At 41.3% G+C, this 22185-nt stretch overlaps 1 protein-coding gene across 1 annotated transcript; it reads left to right on the plus strand.

Annotated features, from left to right (window-relative positions):
* The first annotated feature begins 7712 nt into the window (after nucleotides 1-7712).
* MAP10 (microtubule associated protein 10) lies at nucleotides 7713-14395 on the plus strand. The gene is given in 3 exon segments (XM_048935001.1): nucleotides 7713-8073; nucleotides 8075-8162; nucleotides 8165-14395. Coding segments are annotated over 3 exon segments (2754 nt in total). The 5' UTR covers nucleotides 7713-7900; the 3' UTR covers nucleotides 10658-14395.
* The last annotated feature ends 7790 nt before the right edge of the window (nucleotides 14396-22185 follow it).

Genomic DNA, 22185 nt, shown 5'->3' on the forward strand with positions numbered 1-22185 from the left:
TAGCACTTAGTCTTTTAGCACAGACTGTTGTGAGAATCATGGAAATGTCCATGCAGCATCCTGGGGTGAGATGAGCTACAGTGCACAGGTGTGTAGCTGCAGCTCCAGAGGCTCTGCCTCCAGGATCTAGGCACAGTCCTTTGGCCCCATATGTGGCTGATCCCCTGCTCCAGAATGACTGCCAGGGAGGGAGCTCTGGTGGCTCTGTGGATGCAAATTAACACTACAAGAACATGATATGTAGAGCTATTCTTTCTAGGTTCATTTACAGTGTGAGAGGTGAAAGAAAGTCTTTTGGGGGTGGGGGTGTAGTTTATCTCTGTGTTCAGTTTCCAGTTGGTCAGATGAGTTCCACCTGCAATACCATATCAAGCTCAAGCCCTCAACCCCAGTGGCTACATAAGCAATGTGCTGGATTTTGCTTTGCTTCTCTTCTCGAGAAGACTCTTAACATTAGCATAAGAAAAATCAAACAACTGTTCCTCCGCCAACATATTCAAACAAAGACTGAAGTGAAGAGATCAAGAACAATGCTCTCAATTTTAGACATTCAACCAAGCCTTGGTTTCCTATACAGTCATCAGACAAAAAGAAGCTGTCCCACACAGCCAGCTATTGCCATACCTCTCCAAGTTGCGGTGCTGCATTCCAGGTGCACACAGGAGAATGAGCCTTTTTTTGCCAGCCCACAAAAGCACAGGTGAGTTTTCAGAAAGTATTTAACCCCCTGCCTGTTCACAATGGTACAGATAGCTTTCAGTAAAAGTGAGAAAGTATTGGGGGGAAGGAATCCTCCTCAGAGAATTTCCAGTGTTAAAGCCTTCATGAAAGATGTCATTATAAAGAAATGAATGAATGCATTTGTCAGCCTCTGGGAGGTTTCAGAGAGGCTTCTATTTTTATCTTTTTTATCCCTTGGAGGAACTGAGAACTAATATTTGCAATGCCTGACTGAGGATATTAATGTTTTCAAAAAGCTGCCATTCCTTCCAGGGAAGGAAATAGAGTAACCTGTTTGGATTTTTTCACTTGTTTGTCTCTTGAAATCAAATTTCTACAACTGTATTTCCAGTAAGATGTGCCTGCAGGACCATCCCAACCTTCCATTCCCCTCTACTTATCTGTTATTGAATCTTAACAAATCTGAATGATGTGTGAGCAGCTAATACATGTCCCAAATACAAATCCTTTCTTTTCCCATTCTTTCTGCAATGCTATGCTACATGCTATTGTTTAGCCTGGATTTACAGACAGTGCAGAGAGACCACAGGTGTACGTAAAATCAGGATATGCGTTTACTGAAGATAAAATGCTGAGACAAAAAAAAAAAGAAAGGAAAGAAGTAAAAAGAAAATAACAATGAAAAAGATGTTTTCAGAACAGACTAATATAAAGTCTGTTATATCAGTACCAAACTCTCCAAGCATAATGATCTGCTTGGAGCAGAAACATTTCTATTTGTAGTTAGCAAAGCGATAAGTCATTAGTCCAGTTACTGGTATTTTCAGCCTCGTACAAGCAAATCTGAGAAGGCTTCTTGAAAAACCATCACCCGCTCCTGCAAGTCCGGATGAGACTTCTCCAAGAAACAGTAGATGTTGCATTTGATGAAGCAAATGAGGCAGTGCTGAGCACACAGAGGCTAGGTCTGTTGTCACAGCAGCATTTCTGGCCTCCTTGGCCCCCAGCAGCAAATGATCATGAATGGAAATTGAAGCTAGAGATCCCACCAAAAGGAGATGGCAAACAGCTCACTGCATGAGGTTGTATTAAGGACCCTCCCTCGATGGAACAAAGGTTTCATATCTTTTGTCATTCCTTACATTTTGAATTTCACTCTTCACGACCAGAAGCCATTCCCAGTGTAGTCACATGATCACTGTGTTAGGACTTAATCATGAGAATAGGATGAGGTGCAGCAACCTCCAAGTGCCCTGCCACAGAAACAGGGTGAGCCTGCATTTTCTAGAACTTTTTCTTCTTGATTATTTTCCTTGCAGAATTAAAATAAGCAATTTAAAAGTGAATTTGCATTAGCATATTGAGGACAGTTTATTATTTATGAGATGGAAATCAGGATCTTGGATGACTGAACTCATTAAAGACCATTTGGTGTAGTTCCCATCTATTTCCTCCACGGCACCCACACAACAAATAATTCACAGAGTAATTAATGCCATGTCTTCCCAAACAATGCATGCTTCCGACAGGAACAGTTCAAATAGGAAATGCACGAAACTGCACTGAAATAGCAATAAGCTTAAAATACACACCAGCAAAACAAGGAAATCATGTGTCAGGGCAATCACGGCTGCTGTAACTGACCTTACTGGGCCACAGACATCCCAGAATTAGCTCAGAGAAAGCCCATGGAGTTAGACAAGGGGGACTGTGGATGACCAGGACTTGGCCCTGGCACAGATCTCACCTGCAACTGCAACAGGCAGCACTTTGTCTTTTTTGCCCACGCAGACTACACAGCATAGCAGGAGACAAACAAGCCACTTTTCCTCCCCAGCTGTAGCCCACTGTTTGTATAGCAGTGAATTAAATACCTTCCCAGTATTGCTTCTATCTGCAAAAGGTTCCTAAATGCACAGCTATGCTCTGCAATGGAGCGTCACCCTGGGATTCCCAGCCAGGGCCAGCTGAGGAACTGGTTAGCAGGGCAGCTGTGTCAGCACAAGCTGTGCCTGGGCTAGCCTTCGAGGAGGTGGGCAGATGATTAGCTCAGACAGGCTGACACAGTTTTGGAGCCTAAAAGCACACATGGCAATGCAGTGAGCTATGTGTATGCATCGTCGTCTCTGAGCTCCTTCCCATGTGCTGCAAAATGCGCTCCGAAAATGAGGGAAGGAGTGAGATGGGTCTCAGTAATGAATTGCTCCCTTCCAGCCTCTCTTCATCTCCTGCAAAGGGCTGGTAGCCCGACCATGGGGCTGTAACTCTCTGACTCAGGAGTGAGCAAAACAATCCTAATGGCCACTCAGCAGATCTGTGGAACACTGGCTAGGACTTACAAGAGGAACTCAGGCACAGAGAAATGAGATCTCCCCAAGAAAATGCACAGCAAAAGAGGAAGCTGAAAGCAGATCTCTAGATTCCCATGTTTAGCAGCCTAAAACACAGCTTATTCTTTCTCTGTAATCAGTAGTGATGTAACAGGGCAAGATTTTGCTATGTGCATATGTTTAAGCTTCACATCACAGCTACTGCCATTGTGAATACTGGTCAGCAAGTCAATGGGATCAGTAGAGCATCAGAGAGAGATACCCCTTGTTTACTAGTTAAGTGTAAGGACAGAAGCTTGAAGGGATGGAGCCAGTTGAGATCCCCGAGCCAAAGCTTAGCCAAGAAAATGACCTTATGTTTAGAATTGAAATCACACTGCCAAGCAAGTCAGGGACAGATGCTCATTAGAGAGCCACCTCGAACATCTTTCCACCTTACTGAGCCATGCGTTTGCCTGCACATCTCCTTGGAAGACAGGAAGGGATGCGAAGAATACAGAGGTAATTGGTTCCTCTTGTTACCACTTCTACAAGCAACTTCACACCTCCTGTTCACTAAGTGGGATGGGATATTCCTATCCCCTTCCTAGCAGGCACAGGCCCTCAGGAATCACGCAGCCCTCATGCACAGAGAGGGGGATCTGGTCCAGCTCTGCAGCTCAGCTGTAACAACATTCTTGGCTCTTTTTCTTTTGCTCTCTCAGAAGAGCTCCCAAAACAGACAAATTTATATAAATTTTATCTTAAAGAGAAAAGAAAAACAGTTTAGATGTTGAGAACGTGCAGTAAACAAAACAGCTGTATTGTAAATCCTTAAAAAACCATACTTTACAATGATAATTATGGCAGATTAAACAATGAGTGTCATCAGTGTGATGGTACAATGCACACAGTACTCACCGTTTCCTACTCAAATATTTACAAACGTCTCCAATTTTTTATTCTAATGAAATCTCATCTCACTTTTGAATTGGCATCAGAAACCATCCTGAGGCTCAAAAGAGCTTTCACTGTCAGAGGCTCTGTCAGATATCTAAACTGCAATTTGCCCTTAGTGGTTCCCAGAAGAGTTGAGCCAGAAGAGTGCTGTAAACGTGGCTTTGTAGGAGGTGATGAGCCTGAAAAATCATTGCCTACAGTGAGAACTCTAAACCTGGAGAGAGGCTGAGGACTTACCCTCCTGTACCATTACAACACAAACTGTAAGGATCCCCACACTCTGAAGTAAAGTTTTAGTACAGATTTTTTCTGCTTCACAAATACATGCACACACAGCTGTGCAGTCATGATTAAGTGATCCTCCTCAGATGGCCAAGCACCTGGAATCTTGTCATCATTCAACACACGTGTGTGACAGGTATGGGCTGAAATCGTGAAGCCAAATAAAATAAACCAATCTCTTTGAGAACTTTCCAAGAGCTTCCCAGCTATTGGATGGGAAATAGCATAATGTAAACTATCATACATTAATTAGTGTTGAATGACAGCATGTGAACCCACAGGGCTTCGATTAATACCAAGTGAGTCTATGATGTTCATGTTTTATAATGAATAAGTGGAAGGCTCATGGTAAAGCCTGCATGTGCTAATGACACCAGTTAAGTAAATTTGTTTTGTACATTGCTGGGCATTATGCAAGAAATATTCAATGGGCTGAGTCCTAAGGTTGATTCTTCACTGTTGTTTAGTTTTAAGCAAAATGTCTATTGGCTTTAATAAGACCTTTGTTTAAATAAAGGAAATCACCTCAGGCATGACCCTTATGGATATGTCTCATTGTCATGTTCAATATAGTTGTCTAAGCTCCTGTATTTGTGACATCCTGCTTCCTCTGGGCTCTTACAGCGTCATTCTCCCTTAAGTACTTGCCAGATTTTTGGATGTTTTCTCCAACTATTTGCTTAGGCTGAGTTTGCCCAAAGCCAAGAAAGATGCTGAAGACTTCTCAGTGTAGAAGGAGAAGCTGTGTTTTGCCACAGTCCCATTAATTGTTGAAAAGATTTAGAACCAGAAGGCGAGTTGGTATGGGCTGCATTTCCAAGTTGGCTGTGAAAGCCACAGATTCACACATGCCTTAAAGGCCAACCATTTTCCCAGCCCCAATGTAATGAGAAAACAACCTGGAGTGCCTCCCCTGCTGACTTTGCAGAAGTAACTAAGCCATGAGCTTTAACTCTCACCCCTCTGGGAAAGTAAAACACGAAGGGCAGCAATGAAATCGTTAAAGGGATAGGAAACAAACTGGTGTTTGCCAAATGGAGAAGGGCCATATGACTAAGCCAATATTGTTTACTTAAACACTTCCCAAAGCCTGCTAAAGATAGTAAAGCATAAAAATAAACATGAGAGCTATCAAACTGAACTAAGAGTAGTCAACAAGCATCTTTAGGGTAGCAACATAAGGAAGGTGGTTTGGAGCTGTACATCTGATTAGGTTTTGTGCCAGCTTTTCTGGCCACTCAATATGAGGGATGTTTTATGGACAGGAGAGTAACCCTGGGAACTGTGGAAAGATCCCACTATCCTCCATTTGAAGTAGATTTTGTAAAGCACCTGTCCTAATAATACCATTATAGCTCTTACTAGACTGCCCATACAGCATCAGATCTGAGTCAAAACAAAATTAAGGAGCATGAAATAGAATTTGAAAGTGGGTAACAGAAAAATCCCTGCAAACTCTGCAAAATCTATGGAAACACATACAAATAGCAATTTCTGACTAGGTTTAACATTTCCATCTAACCTTATTCCTTTTGGAAACATTTTCTAGATTATTCAAGAGAGAAATCTAAAGTATTTCCGGGAAAAAAAATGCTTATGTAGTTTATAATTCTTCATTTTCTTAGCTTTCTGAGCAAAAACTAAGAGTTATCAAAAGCTGCACCCTTATTCCTGAATTTCTTACTGTTTATCGCCCTTTGACAAGTGGCTGACTCAACAGACAACTGAGAAAAGACTGAATAAATCTTCTCTGGGCGGTATTTTAAGTTGGAGTATTTTAAGAACTGCTGTTACATTGCAGCTGAATATTCCAGCAGACTGTCTGACCCCTTTCTGAATCAGAGTGCCACCAGGCTAAATATTTGCACAAATTCCAAGTGTAGGCCTACAGATTCTGCATAGAGAAGAGCTGTTTTGCATCCAAGTGAACAACTGCTCTTTACTCTGGCATTTGATCTGTAAAAAGTGCAATCTGTAGAAATGACACCAGAATGGGTACTGTCATTGCAGATTCAGCATTATCCATGTCTTCTCAAGTGTTTCTTTTAATAGTCATATTTCTTAACCCACAAACTGGTATACAACTGTACAAAGAGACCTCTCTCTATGCAGCAGGATCAATACATCTGAAATCCTACAAATATTAAGGGCAAAGCAGAGGTATTTCAGAGCATTCAAAGGATTTGAACAAAAGTTGCTGAGCTGCTGTTAATGATACCAATTGTCTGGGTTGGAATTTTTTGAGAGGAAACGTTAGTACTTCAAAAATACAAATAAAGTCATTGAAAGACTTTACCACCTCAGCAAAATTTCTCACTCTTCCAGACATTCAAAAACCCAGACAAATTGATGTCTAGTCTGAGAGATTGCACTGAAAAGAAAGAGAGCTATTCAAAAAAGTTTACTGAATGCAGCTGAGCTAGATCATAACAGGTACCTGCTGTCCTAAGGGCAGTAGCAGGTAATGAAATTTGGTTCTATAATCCTGCTTCTCTGAAGCATGCCCACTCCCTAAAGAGCTCCTCTGTGACATGCAATCTAAAAGTGTGTTATCACAAGTCTCCTTATAAAGGTGAGTACCAAACCTCAGGACTATTGGAAAAAGAAACAACTTCTTTTTTTCTCTAACTTGCAACAACAGTGAAATGTAGTTTTCTGTTTATTTTGAAATGTGTTCTTGTGATCAGAACACTGAGTTAATAGAACACATCAATGGGAACAAACTTGAAATCTATACCTTTCTGTTTGAGTACTTGTTCTGTTGCTAACTGACACCACTTATTCACACCTAAAGTTTTCACAAAAGGAATTTTATTTGTATTGCACGTATAGAATGAAATACAGGAGTAAGGCTGATCGTCAGATTCACATGGAACTGCTGAGCAGCTGTTTGACCAGTGCCTGTTGCCCTCAACGTATCTGGTCTTTTGTCATCCTCTCTTTACAGAGAATGGCAATTAAACTGTCAAGCCCTCCTGGGATGGGAAAGGGCTGGAGGAAAAGGAAACAGAAGGAAAACAGACAACTGATGACAGGAGACAAATGTGCCATGGACATGGGCTGGCCATTTGTTTCATCTGTCACAATGCCAGTACAATGGGAATACCTGAACACTAGCAGTGTCAATGGCAAATGACTTGCCTTAGTCCTTAGACTCACGTGCTCAGAATAGAGGCAGTAGAGAAATTGTGAAGAACTTAATTATTTACTACTGAAGCACTGGCCACAATTCAGATAAACTCCTTAACTGTCTTCTCAGAACAGCTAAGGAAAGACATCCTTTAAATAACAATGATCAAGGGAACTTACGAACTGCGAAGAGTTCTTTATTCAATTCTGTTTCTTACTTTTCTAAAAAGCATTTGTGATTTGATAGAGGTTAGGAATGGGGGGGGGGGGGGGGGGAGGGGAGGCAAAGGAGATAATAAAAGGAATAAAGGAAGAGAGGACTGTTTTTTTTCTTTCAGGTACCCTCCAGCTGGTGAACGGTGAGGGCATACTGTGACCTTAATTGAACATTAGGATACATTTTTTGAGCACAATTACTAATTGAACAGAATAATTATCTTCCCAGCTAGGCAAGTATTTCTTGTGCCTGCGGTGAGTCTCGTTTAAGGGAAAGGCGGTCCGCGTGGGGAGCGGTCCCTTCCCCACACACGAGATAAGAGATGCCGCTCCCCTATTCCACGCGGCTTTACTCAAGCGGGTCCATCACAGCTCCTCGCCTACATGGAGCTGGGAGAAAAAATACGAATTTAAAAACGCATCTCCAAGCCTCCGGTAGGACACGGGAGTCCTGGGAGCACCGCTCGTCTCTCCACCGGCGGAGTCAAGGGCTGACCGCCCGGACTACAGCTCCCAGCGTCCTTTGCAAAGACGCGTTGTCGAGACAACGACCAAAGGGCGTCCTCGGGGCGCGGGGGCGCCGGCCACCCTCCCGCCGCGTGAGTCGCGCTTCTCTCGCGAGAGCCACGCTTAAACTGCGGCAAACTCTCGCGAGAGGGGCGCGCGGGGCCGTCATGTCGGCGGCGTGCGGCGGCGATGGGCTGTTCGCGCTGGAGGTGCTGGTGGAGGCGGTGCGGGTAGCGGCCTCGGGCCCCGCGCTGCGTCCGGCCGTGGCGCTGCGCCTCCTCGGTTTCCCTACCCTTCTGCTGCGCCCCGCCGCCTCCGCCCCGCCGCTCCGGCCCGGCCGGGCCTTCCCCTTCGGCCGCGGCAAACGCTGCCTCTTCCGCTGGCGCCGCGACTCGCTTTGCGCCGCGCTCCGCCGCCAGCCGCTCCGCGCCCTGTTGCTGGCGCTGCCAGCCGGGCTCGCTCCGGAGTCCCCCCGCCTCCTAGGCAGCTGCAACGTCTCGCTGGCCCCCGCCGCCGCCGAGATGCCGCAGCGGCCCGAGGAGCCCGTCCGCTGGGGCCGCCGCGGCCGCTTCCCGCTCAGGGACGCGGCGGGCCGCACGGTCGGGGAGCTGGTGCTGGGCTTCCGCCTCAGCAGCCTGGAGACCGGGGAACGGTCGGGCCCCGCCACACCGCCCCGCGCCTCTCCTGCGCCGGAGGACGAGGAGGAGGCGGATGAGGAAGAAGAAGAAGAGCGAGGCGAGGAGGACGGCAACGTCATCTGCCCTCCCGTGCTGTATTACAGCCGTGAGCCGGCTGAGCCTCGTCTGCCACCAGCAGCAGCCATGGGGTGCTGGCAGCATGTGGTACAAAGCCCACAAGAGCAAAGTGAGGTCCAGAGCCCCCCACGCCCCAGTGCTGGGCCCTCCTTGCTACAGCCCAGCAGCCCCCAGCAACTCCACAGCACCCTGGCACAGTTGCCGCTGCTCAGTGCCTTGCTGGCAGAGCTGTCTGTGCTCACCCGCTCTGCTACACCTGCTGCTGTCCATCCACATCTGGCCTGGCTCTATCAGGCCCCAGGGGACTGTGGCAAGGGTCCACGGCCATCCAGCCATTCCCCTGCCCTCAAGCCTGCAGAGGTGCCGGTGAGGCCAAGCAGGAGCAGTGAAGCTACCAGCTCTCAGTTCAAGCAAAGCCAGCAGCAGACTACCTTACCAGGGTCTTCTCAGGCTAGGAAAAGATCTAAGAAAGCTGCACCCCATGAAGAGACAAAATCTGAAAAAAACTTCAAAACTAAGGAAAACACACCTCCCAGAAGGAAACTGTTGTATGGGCTGACAAATACACTGAGGTTACGGCTGCAGCAAAACAATCCCGATAAGCTGATACAGCTTGAAAGGAGAGAACAGTACAGAAAAAAGCAAGTAGAGATGTTGAAGGTGAGAAGCCCATTATCCAAAAGAAAGCTGCTCAAAAATGCTGAAGAACAGTGTGTGGTTTCTCACAGGCAGTGTTCCAAGGGAGACAGTTCAAAGCAGAATGGTCAGGTTGATGAAACTGTTGAGACTTCATTACAAAACAGTGCTCTCAATGAGTACTTTTCTGGTACAGGTGTTTTTCCTGACCTACAGAAGCAGTCTGCTGAAAGTCCGTTGAGGAACAATGGGTTTGCAAGCAAAGAACATCCATGCAAATCAACAGTAGCCTCCTTACAGGAGAAAACTATATTAAAGTTTGCTCACAAAGAAAAGGACTTGAAAGTTCAGCTCCCAGAAGCTTTCGCATCAGATGCTAGTGTGAAGGGAAGCAATGATAATGAGGAAGCAATACACTTCATCCATCCTAAAATCATGGAGCACGATAATTCCTCTGTTGCAAGTGATCAGAAACGAAGCCCCAGCAGAACTGCTGAAAAAAGCTCTGAATTCATATACTCAGATGACTTTGTTGCTAGTCCTGACAACATAGTTTATTCAGAAGATTTCACCAGTGCTGAGTGTACAGACAGAGACTTGGAAGCTCTTGACAGCAGTCCTGAACCTCTCTGGGTTGAAAGCCCAAACCGACCTTGGTCAGATACAGAAGTGGAATCCAGCAGGTCCAGAGTTTCAAAAGCAAGTGAAAGAGCTGAAAGTATGTCAGATCTTCTGCCAATGCAGTCATCTTCATCACCAGTCTCTTCTTTGAAGAGAAACCATGGCTTGAAAAACAGCAAAGGAACTGGTGGTGAATCTGTTGATTTACTTAATGACACCTCTCTCTGGGCAGGATTATTAGATGAAGAGCAGGAAGCCCATCAGGTTGATAAGGAAGAGAACAGAGTTGATGAGCATATTAAACAAGCATCTATACTGAGAAGTGAGCAAGTTAGCTCTGATACTGATCTGAATATAGGAAAAGGGCAGACCTCTGCAGAAAACAGTCAGTCAGTAACTGAAGTGTGCTCCTACTTACCACGTAATTTGTCTGGTCTTGAACTTAGTGATGTGGAAAACAGTAGGTCTGGCAAAGATGATGATGTTTTGGGAGACCTACGTACTCAATACAAAGATATCAGTGAACTTGTAATAAACAATCTTCCAGGATACACAGTGTAATTTTAAGTTGTCACTGTCTGGATTAAAATATGGTATATTTAAACTATTTTTATAAAGTTTGTTACATTTAGTTATAATTAATACCAGTTAAGGCTATATCATGCATATTTATACATTGGTCAGTTTACACACGAGTTTTTCAGGTAAACTACTAGAATCTCTAAGTGGATCTTGATCATTATCTAGAGGATGACTTCAGTGTCAGTATAGAATCATTGAATCATAGAGCCATAGAATCACAAGGTTGGAAAAGACCTACAAGAACATCTAGTCCAACCGTCCTCCTATCATCATTACTACCCACTAAGCTACTAAACCAAATCTCGTAACAGCTAAACCATATCTTGTAGCAGACATCCTAACACAAAAATAATCTGATCAGCACAGGAAGTATAATATACTGTCAAAAGCAGAAATGAAAACAGAAGCAGGAAATGCAGTATTCAGAACTCGCCCAAGGTAAAAATAATAACATGTTACAGAAACAGCCAAGTACAAAATGCATTCCTAACTGAACATTAAATTTTTATCCCTCATGAAAATAGTTCTATGCTTCATTGCAAACAGTTACTTAAAACATACCGTCACAGCTAATAACAGCACATACTTTTATCAACTAATCTGTCTAATGAGGCATTTTTTCATTGTTCTGTCACTAAATATACAGACCAGAAGTAGATGAGCCCTTTCCCATTACTGTAGGTTGAAGTTTCTCATTTCAGTTAGATTTTCATGATTTATTATAAAATAGCTTAAGAATTATTGATGACTGTAAATCTATATAATCTGGGAAAGCTTTAAGGAGTTGGAGAAAGTTACTTGACCTTGAAGAGTAAGAATGTGCAAAGAGAAGGAATAAGTGCAGTAAATTTTCCATGCTTCACAACTCCCTGATTGCATTCTCTGCCAGTGGGGAAGGGGTAGGAGGGGCAGGACCCACAGTCAAGAAACCGAACAAATGAGCGTATTACGTCTTGATTTAAAGATTCAAGATAGTGAGAAATTTGCTATGTCTCCTTTTCTGTTCCGTTGGCTGAACTCCTATGTGCTACATCCCCTTTTCTGTTAAAATGCTTGAACTATCATCTGATGTTACCTTTTTGGTTTCTTACTTCATTTCTACGACTTCCAGTTTGATCATTGGACTTGCATCTTGTCTTCTATTTTACTAATTGTTGCCTGGTTTTGTTTTTTGTTTGTTTGTTGTTGTTGGAGTCTATTCATACATCTGTTAGAAATTTCAGAGATAGTCTTTGACTTGAATCTGAAGAGAGCTCAGAATTGCTGCCTTAGCTTTTAAGTCTTTTTTGTCCTCCCTTTCTACTCTCAGTCTAGACCATTTCTTTTGCCAACCTTACATTCCAAACTCACTCATCGTTTACCCTTAAGACTGTTAAATGACAGACTTGCCAACTTCCATTTCCCCTGTAATTTACAACAACTTTTTCCATTTCTGTGCCTTGATAATATGACAATGAGTGCTCCATGTACTTCTTACAAGAATCTGTGTTTACACTTGAATATCTTGGAAGATTTTTTATTTCTATCCTATGTGTTTATCTTATAGGAATGACAGTATCTCCTTTACTTAAATTACAAACATCTGTGAGGATTATTCAAGTACTTAGTGTTGACCTCTGAGGAGAATACGACTACTATTTTTAATCTAAAGGTAAACAGCTGAAAATGCCCATGCATCAAAGGAATCTGGGCAGAACAGTTCTGAAATGTTATTTAGGATTTCTCTGCTTCATCAGCTCCAAATCCAGACAAAATTATTTCTTTATTGCCATGGATCTGATACAAGTGAAATCAGACTGTCACCTACACATGGCAGTAATTCTGATTTCATTGATGGAATAAGTTCTGTGCAGCTCCCATGTCACTGAAATACAATGATGCCCAAACATTTTTACTGCCTGGCTATATATAAATGATCTGCTAACACTACGAATCCAAAATTTGAAAGTCATTACTTAAGAAAAGTTTATTTAAAAAAGATTTCTCAGCCCCAAATTGATTGAAATTCAGGGGTAAATTCCCACTCCTCTATCTATTCCCTACTACATCTTCATTTTTCAATTTCCAGTAGTAAATATGGCAAGGATAATATTTCATTGGTTTAAGTTACAAAACTCCAGTCTCCTTTTAGCTAATTTTATTTGGGATAACTTTAAGAGAGTTTATAATAGAATTTATAATTTAATCAGGACAATGATGAAAACAACAGAAAATGTGCACTAAGAACACAGCAGGAGACATGACACAGTAACAGGAGGTCAGCATAATGCTTGTTTTGGTTGCTTTGTGTCTTTTCAGATACAGACTCACGTTAGTTACTGTTGCACAGAGAGGTTCCTATCCTCAGAGATAATAATCTTTTCAGATGTTATCTATGTTGTCATGAAAGTAAACAATATTTTATTTAATGTTCAAATAACATCCCCTCAGCCAACAAAAATGGGAAGGAACTTCATGTCACTGATCACTGAAAATTCAACTCACAAACCAAGAAGTACCTGCTAATGCCAAGAAGATTCTGTACTTCAACCCAGCAGGATAAAACAGAGGTATTAACTATTAGTATGAAACATGAAGAAAAAAAAAAGCCAGCAACATGTACAAATCTTACAGTCATCTACACTCAGACACATTATGTTATCCAGACAATTTTGTCATTCTGACTTGCATTCTATATTCCTATGACCAAGTTGTTAACATCAGAAGTTTAACAAGATTTCTCTACCTAAATGGAGGTACTCATCCAATTTTTCATAAAGACATCATTTCTAAACTGTAGGGGCCAAATTGCACGGATTATGATTGTGCACAGGACACAGCAATACACTGGGCAAGGAAAATAATAGTAGCATATCCTCCGCAGAACCACAGCAATACAGACGTGGTGTCTGAGTGAAATAGCAGGAGAAAAGAGAAGTGCTGCTACTCTGGTAGTTCTGCGCTACATCTCTGCACTAAGAGGTCTCATCTAGTCCTAAAAAGTCAGTGCATTGGAAAGCTGCTTTCCTAGAAACTTCTCAACTAAAATTGCTCATTAGAAAAGGAGAAGAAAGCTGAAGAACCCCACCCCTTCTGCATGCCGAGACTTTGAAAACTCAGCTTTTTGAGCAAGAACAGCCAATTCTTCCATACACATTCAATCCCTGGTTGTTTTTCAGAGTTCCTGGAAAAATTATTAATTTGTACTCATTACAGGATGTGCCCCTGTCCACTGGGAGACGTGCATAAAGACACACTGGTTTCTTAAGTGCCCCCATCTGTCTGCTTATAAGAGCTTTCAATAGTTACTGAATGCTGAGCAATCCACATAAACAAACGGTCTGTTACATGTACTGTGCAGACACAGAGGCAATGGCTTGTCACAGTGCAAAGTGTGACAAAACCAAAATATTTACCTATTTCCTACTTTCCAGTAGCCCTCAGATTTTACATACAACTGTAATTTGAATTTGCTGTAGTTTTCATTTTGGCCTCACAGTCTGTATTGCTCCATAGTATTAAGTAACAAACTATAGTTACTTCAAATTATATAGTTTTCAGTTACATTTGGCTACAGCAAAATTAAAATGTTAAAATTATTTACCTAAGTTTATTCTAGCTTATGACTAAGGAAAGCCATCTAGTATCTTACTATTGATTTGCTACTATAGCAACTGATCTTTCTGTAACTCTGTACCATATTCCAAGAATATATTCTGTAATACTCTGTATGTTAATATAGATGGGTGTTCAAAACTTGCTTATGGTAAGGGTAGTTAAATCAGCTAAAATAAAATTGAGCTTAATGTTTCACTACACAAGTCCCAAAGTGATAAATAAACTCATAGACATACACATTAATTTCTCTCAAAATTTATGATCCTATAGAATAGTTTGCTGTGTCTGTCTTTTAAAAATACATTTCAGCATACTACTTACTCAAACTTAGATAGGTAGCACGATATAACTGATGGTGAGATGGGAATAGCAGGATGCCAAGTAGTGACAGTTTAGGTTCTTTTGTTGTGTTTTATTTTTCTTTCTTTAAACATGTTCTACTGTAAAGTTTTGCAGCTGTAGGGCAGTTCTGCTCAGTCCTATTACTCAGCCTTCTGTCCTTGTTGCCTAGGAATGGTTTTTAAGAAGTCTCAGCCAAGGATCAGTTTCATCCACTTCATTTTTTATTCCTCAGCTCTCAGAACCCTGATTAGATGATACAGTTTCTTCTCTGTTTTGATATTGCTGGTTATAATTTGTAATTCCTTCATTTCGGAACTCCTTTTCCTCAGTTTTCTGAGATTGTACTCAGCTTTGTAATTGCGTAATTTTAATTAATTTTTTTTTTTTTTTTACAGAGTTTCTCATTCTTACTGCCTTAATGTTCTGTGTCCCAGTACTTTATGATACCTGCCATTGCAATCATTTTGTTCCTTTTTGTGAAAGTGCTGCTCAAAGTTAAACGTTCTTCCCATCTGGACATCTTTGGGACGTCTGCTTTCATTTCCTCAAGATTTGTCACCAGCAGATACTTTACTGTTTACTAAGCTTTGATTGCCTAGAAATAAGTGAAATCATTGAATCTTACATTCATATCCTTAAAAGGTTTTGTTGACTTTAACTGCAGCTCCCGTGAAATATAACGCTGCTCACTCAGAGCTGCAGGATGGCTGCCCAGAATGCTGTGGTTGAACATTCACCCACTGTTATCAGACATCAGGTTTCTCTACCTCTCCCAAACAATCCTATCTTTAATCCTTTTCTGAAGTTTCCATTTGCAGAATAACCTTATTTCAGAGATCCAAGGCCATCCTTGTGAGAACATATGCTGACTGTAATTTAACACTGATTTTGAGCTAATGGCAATCACATCTGCCATAGCTGATGTTCGTTACCAGCTAGCTGCTTGCACTTTCCATCCTCCCTTTTAATCAGTATACTGCTGGATTTTAATTTCTAGTTTGTTCACATTCAGATTCTTCCTGCATTTAAACTCTTATTATGTATGCAGTTCTGGTATGCTGAAGTCACCCAGATGAGCTATAGTTTCACTGCCTTTTTCTTGTTTGGCATTGACATTCACTTGTATTAAATGGTATTTGTTTGTTTGAGGGAGGAGTGAGGGGGGTTGGGATTGTTCTATGATTCTATGAATCTCTTGAATTCTTACATGAATTTTGTATTGCAGTTTAATGTAAACCTCCCTTGACAGGACAGCTTGCATCTTCCCAGAAAAGCACAGTCAGTGTTCTCCATTGGTTTCTAGAGGATGAATTTGAGTGTCTCATGCTGTAGAAACTGGTATTAATCTTTAGTTCTGCAGAGACCTCTTCAAGTGACTCATTTACCAGTTGTTCAAAATAACATGACTTGGCAGAGGAAATGTTTAAATAACACCTGAGATAGTTATAACTCCTAACTAAATTAAAATTTAAAGATTGATTCAGTTACTGTTAATTACAAAAATACCCCCAAAATGGTAATTTAAAAAAGAAATAGTTGTCTATTATTTTTTCTTATCATAGACATTTTTCAAATATTTTGGGTGATAACCTAGTAGCCTTTACATGTTCAGTTCATCTGAACTAAATCAGGTAAGAATGCCTCTCTATGTATCCATTAACAGAAGGTAGGTAACAGGTTTTCAAAAGGAAGTAAAGGTATTTACATGGTGGAATCTGCTGCAATTCCATGGGAATTAGTCACCTTGAAAATAGTCACAGAATGGAAATCCATGCTGAGGGCTCTAACACTATTATCTCTTGGAATGCAAAAATGTTTCTGAAAGAAGATAACTCATCCTTCAACAAATATTTTCAGAGCCATTTGGAAAGTTTAGTGGTGTCATGACTGTAAGAAACTCCGTTGGTGTCAAGGAAATTCTAGCTCTTTTCTCTTTAATTGCTGGCAGATTCAATATTTTTCCTGTCCCTTAGGCTTATACTGAGAGTAACCCCTTTGACTTTCCCTAAGTTTCAATATCATAACAGAGTCTTGCCTGTTATTGCTCAGAAACTTATTTTAGGAGCCCCTCAAATTCTTCTTGTACCCTTGACTGTGTCTTGACTGTTCCAGCTTTTCCTCACCACTTATTTTACCCCATCTCTAGATGTCTCTAGCTTGTCCCTGTTTATCATTCAAAACAATCTCCAAACACTTCTCAGGCACCTTTTCTGGTTTCATCTCATCTTTAAAATCAAACTGAAGTTCTGCCTGCAGTGCTCAGCGTGATTTATCCCCTTCCATCCACCTTAGTTTCTTACCCTCTACCTACTTCTATGTAACCTTATTTTTTTCCATTTTCAGAAAATAAATATCTGGAAATCACTGTACACCCATTTCCTACCTGCAGCTCAGTCCTGCCCTTTTTGTGCTCGCAGGTCGCTGTATTCCTTATGAGTTTTTAAACAGGAACACTCTAGACACAGAATTTAAGACAGACAGAAACCAGCACATCACACTCTCACCTTCTCTACACTGTGATCCTTGACATTTCATTTGCTTACTTCTGGTGTCACTAGGACAAAGCTGTACTAATAAAACGGATCAAAATGTAATGGCTTAAATAGCGAAAGAAATGCTTCATGGAACAAGTTTCAGATACTGCTAGCGCACAATATAAGGAAAGCTCTGGCATATTCTGGGGTACATTTTTAATTTTCTTCTACACAGCACTGAACAGGTTTTGCAACAAAATCATGGTATGTAAGAAAATCTGCTTTCTGACTCACAGCCATGACTCATAGCCATTGCTGTCCTCTTCTGAAACACAGTCAGAGCCTTTTGATTGCTGCATGTGTCATCTCCTTCTGCTCCTGCATTGACCACTTTATTTGTGAAGAGGAATAGATGAATAAAGGTTTTCTTCAAAATCTAATCATTTGCACAGGATTCTTCTGCACAAAGGTGAGGCCCCAGAAAGCATAGTACTTCAGTACCATTTCCTATATACCTCTTTCTAATAACAGAACACGAGTAGATTCGCTGTTATCAAAACCTTTATCAACATGACATTTTGGTTCTTTTTCAATGAGAGCACTGTTTGCCACTATTTCCATGGTACACATTGCTGTTATAACACCATTTTTCCAAGCTGTTAGTTGGCAATTAAATTCTATCAAATTACGTATGTTGCTTCAATTTAATTTGGGTTGACACAGTCAAGAGCTGCATCTAGGAAAGCACTGGCAGCAGCAGAGTCATAGCTGATGTTTGCTTTCTGTTTTTCTGAAACCTTGTAACTGTCTCTACATACACAGAGAGAGAGAGATTTTGCCAAAGAAACATTCTTTGTCTGCTGCTGGCATCACATTCATATACCCAGAAAAAAAAAAGTCACGAGCAAACAGATGTTTGGTGTAAAGCTGGGGACCGCGTTCCAAATGTTCCTCTCAATCTTTATTTGCTTCTTTTGGAGTTTTAAAATGGAACTGACATTTTGTTTCCCCAGCCTCGATGAGATTGCTAACAAACCAAAGACAAAAACTCATCTTCTCAAAAGTACTCCTGTCTTCTTAAACACACAGCAAACCTTTACTCATGAAAGCTATTTAAGGAATGTTTATAGAAACCATTTGAGAAATATTTTGAACTTTCCCATTCAATTTAACGTCCCAAATAAATTGAGAATGGCTTCCTTCACTGTATTTATCACTTCTACTTCTGATCCCAAAAGGAAGGACTGTGAAGATAAGTATTTTGTTTTGGTTTGAGTTTAGCAATAGTTTAGATCCCAGCAGTCCTGCTTTTACTGGAGCCACCTCACACAGGCCTGCCAACAGTTCAGCAAGTGGAGTAAATACCAAAGCTATGGATCAGATGTACAGCATAAAGCAAAATAAAGCTGTGTTGATGCAATACTAACAACAGGAGTTTGCTCCCTGCACTCCTGGTCAAAGAAATAATATCTTTCTGGGACAGCCCATCAAATCTTGCATTTCAACTGGCAGGACATTAAAACAAAGACAAGAAGAGGAAGGAAGGAGTGAGTTTTAGGGAAGAATCCTCTTCATTTCACTTGTTCTCCTCAGGCTAACTCAAGCATCTTAACTGTTCTCTCAGTTACCTTTCTGACTGTACAGGGAAGAATTTGTCTTTCAAGGCACGTGGATGAAAAAATATTTATACAATCAAAAGTAAGTAATACATTGGGTTGGACTCTAAATGAGTGATAGTCCATCCCTGCACAAACCACAAACTGTACTTTTTCTACTTTCTTTTCAGTTTTCAGTCATTCTAGACATAGACTTAAAAGCAAGCAGTACACACAGAAACACATGCAACAACAAACACATTTTGCCACCCCTATTGAAAACAATTAAATTAAAAGGCAACAGAAGAAGCACGGAGGAATATATTGCCACCTGACATTTAGAAATTGCTGTAAAACCACCAGTGGTGACAGGGTTTACTTGTTTCCTCCTCATCCTCCCGACATCTGCTGGGGAACATCAACAAGACTTTTAGGCACATCTGGTGGCTAAGCACAAAAATGGCTCTTGATGCAAATGAGTTCCTCCAATGCATCAGCTAGGAAAACTTTCGATTCCAAACCTGCAAGAGGCCTGGAAACCCCTCCAGCACCATACCATCTACCATTACGCAGTATTTTCCAAAAGCTGCCTTTGTGCACGACCTCCATTAGTACGCCTCAGTAGGCAGCTGGTTCTGTCATTCAGTATCTGTCTTCTAAGTGCTGAAGAGTCCTAAATAGTTCTGTTTCCACATGAGGGCTTCAGTCTGTTCAGAGCAAGCCAGATTCCTGCTCTTGTATTAATTCTTTGCAACAGTGTTACCTCCTAGTGCTTTATTACTCCCATGTACAGCCACAGAACTAGCTACAAGGCAAACTGCCACTCCTTCAGGTACACAAAAACAAAAAGTTCTTCAAGGACAGGAGCCAGGCAAGAAGCCAGGGTTCAGCCCGTATCTGTGACAATAACAGACTTCAGTGATCATCCTTCTTTCCTGATGTGGATAGGCTTGCTCTACTGCAAGGAGTGAGCTCATGACATGTACTAAGAAAAAGCACAGTACAGTGAGTGCATTTGCCAGCCCAGAAGGTCCTAAAAAGAGCTTGAGTGATAAAAAGTGTGTTTATGCACATCCTCACAATATGTATCCTCTCTTGCCTTTCAAGAACCTAACATGAGAGACAGATTTTCCTCACTTGTCCCATTGACATCTCCAACTCTAAATTCCCACTTTGGCCATTCCATCCTGGGTCCTGGAGTACATCTGTAAGTCTTATTTATGTTGCATATACTGATATGCTGGGACGGTGTGGCTTGAATCACCTCCCAGCAATTAGATCCCAGCAAGTTTAAATTTTGATCATGAAAATCATTGTTAGGATCTTTTTCATGATTTAGAAAAAGCAATAGCAACAAAAATTAACAGCTTTAAAAATTCCACGTGGAAGTGTGTTACTTTACACCATTTGCACAGTAGCCAATTATTTTTACATTACTTAAACACTAAGAAGATATGTGTATTAAAAATGTGCAGAGTATATGTAGTGCTTGTCCTGGTAACGTTAGAGCAAACAGTGTATGCTGCATTCCAGCACAGAATATGTGACCATAAAAATTAGGAGCCATCTGGCGACCTGGCACTTACTGGTATAGGAATGAAATTTCAATTAAGTTTTATTATCCAAAAATGTAAGTGACAGCTCCCACTTGAAACCCCAGAGCCACTAAGCTGTCCAAATAAAGAGAAGGATGCCACCCAGTTAATGTGTTGTATCACACAGCTTGATGGCATATCTTGTAAATAATACGCTCCCTTCCCATGTTCTTGGGCACAAATTGCTTGTACAGTTGGATTTTTGAGAAGATCTGTCTGTATTAAAGGTAAATTGGGAGTCACGTTGCAGTTCATTGAGAACAAGGTAATACAATAGAGGGGTCAGCCATCTCCCAGGTTTTACAAGCCAGGATTGCATCTTGTGCAAGGTAAGAAGAAAAGCCCAACTGAAAACCTGTATTCTGGCAATGAGGTTATGTCAGCTAACACTGCAACTGTGTTCAGTTTACCTGGACCTGTGAAACAGAGCTCAGGAATTCTTCTCTCCCACCCCAAAAGCACACCTCACTGTCAGATTATAAGCAATTCAGATGATATTCTTCAAGGTCTCAGAAGAGAACCAACGTATTAGCAAGTTTCAAAAGGGAGGCTGTTAACACTGTAGCAAGAACATATTCACAGTCTTTTAGCAATGAAATATGTTCCCATACTGAGTGAATAAGCCCTAATTTTATTTATTTATTTATTTGTTTCCCCGGGGCTGTTCTTTAATAGTTAGTGTAAAACACTATGGGTCTGTCAAAAATAAAATAAAATAAAATACAAACAGTCACCTCATCCAAAAATGCTTCATCTTTTCCACATTACAGTTTAATTATTGTTCATAGACTCTGCAGCTATCGACCCATGAAAGTTATCACAAATGTCAATTTTGTAGTCAATATATCAATCTGTGGTAGAGACCTGGAAAGGTCTGTTAGGTTTCATCCAGTCACCAGTTCTCTAACCAGAATCAGAATTTACCAATAAGGAAAACTGTCGTGGTTTAACCCAGCAAGTGGTTGAGCACCACACAGCTGTTTTCTCACTAACCCCCACTTTTTCCATCTGATGCAGGAAACAAACAGTTTTGGGGAAAAAAAAAAAAGAAAAAAAAAAAATCAAACCATTTACTAAGATAGAGAAAAGGAAAATAGTGATGACAATGCATATATACGTGAAGGTATATAACAAGTGATGCACAAGCAATTGCTCACCATCCCTCGACTGACTCCCAGCTAGGCTCTGAGCAGCAGAAGAGAGTGAGATGAACTCCTATCCCCTTCAAAACTCCTTCCACATGATGTCACATGGTATAGAACATCCCTTTGGCAAGTTTAAGTCAGCTGTCCTAATTCTGTCCCCTCCCAGCTCCGTGGGCCCTTCGCTGAGCATGGCCTTGGCTCCATACAGCACTGCTTAGCAGCAACTATAAAGATCAATGTGCCATCAATGTTGCACTTCTCCTAGAACCAAGGCATAGCATTGTACCAGACACTAGGAAGAAAACAATTCCACCTCAGCTGAAACTAAGACAAAGGTAAACCTAGATCATGACCCACTGCGCTTTAAGTTCATTCAAGAAAAACCCACACTTTTCAAACAGGTTGCAGCCTCTGTTTCTGGAAAATTTCTCTAGTGTACATTCACAAATATACACTTGACTTTGTAACCCATTAACCTTAATATCTGCCAGCTTAAGAAGAATAGCAGAGGATTTCCAGGCATTCATTAAGCTTCAGTATTCTTCTCTTTCAGCAAAGATGACTGCACAGATATCACCGCCACCAGAAATTGGCTACCACATATATTTATGCTTTTTGAGCACTTTATATGAAGTATTTCTGCCTCTTAAAATGGTTTCTTGCAGGCCCTGTATTTAGTAAGACAGCAACCTTTGTGCAGACAGAAGCTATTCAAAGTTTTGAAAAATAGAATTTACTTCTACTCAAGCAAAATATCAG

The sequence above is a fragment of the Lagopus muta genome, chromosome 2, assembly GCF_023343835.1.
Source record: "Lagopus muta isolate bLagMut1 chromosome 2, bLagMut1 primary, whole genome shotgun sequence".
NCBI lineage: Eukaryota > Metazoa > Chordata > Aves > Galliformes > Phasianidae > Lagopus > Lagopus muta.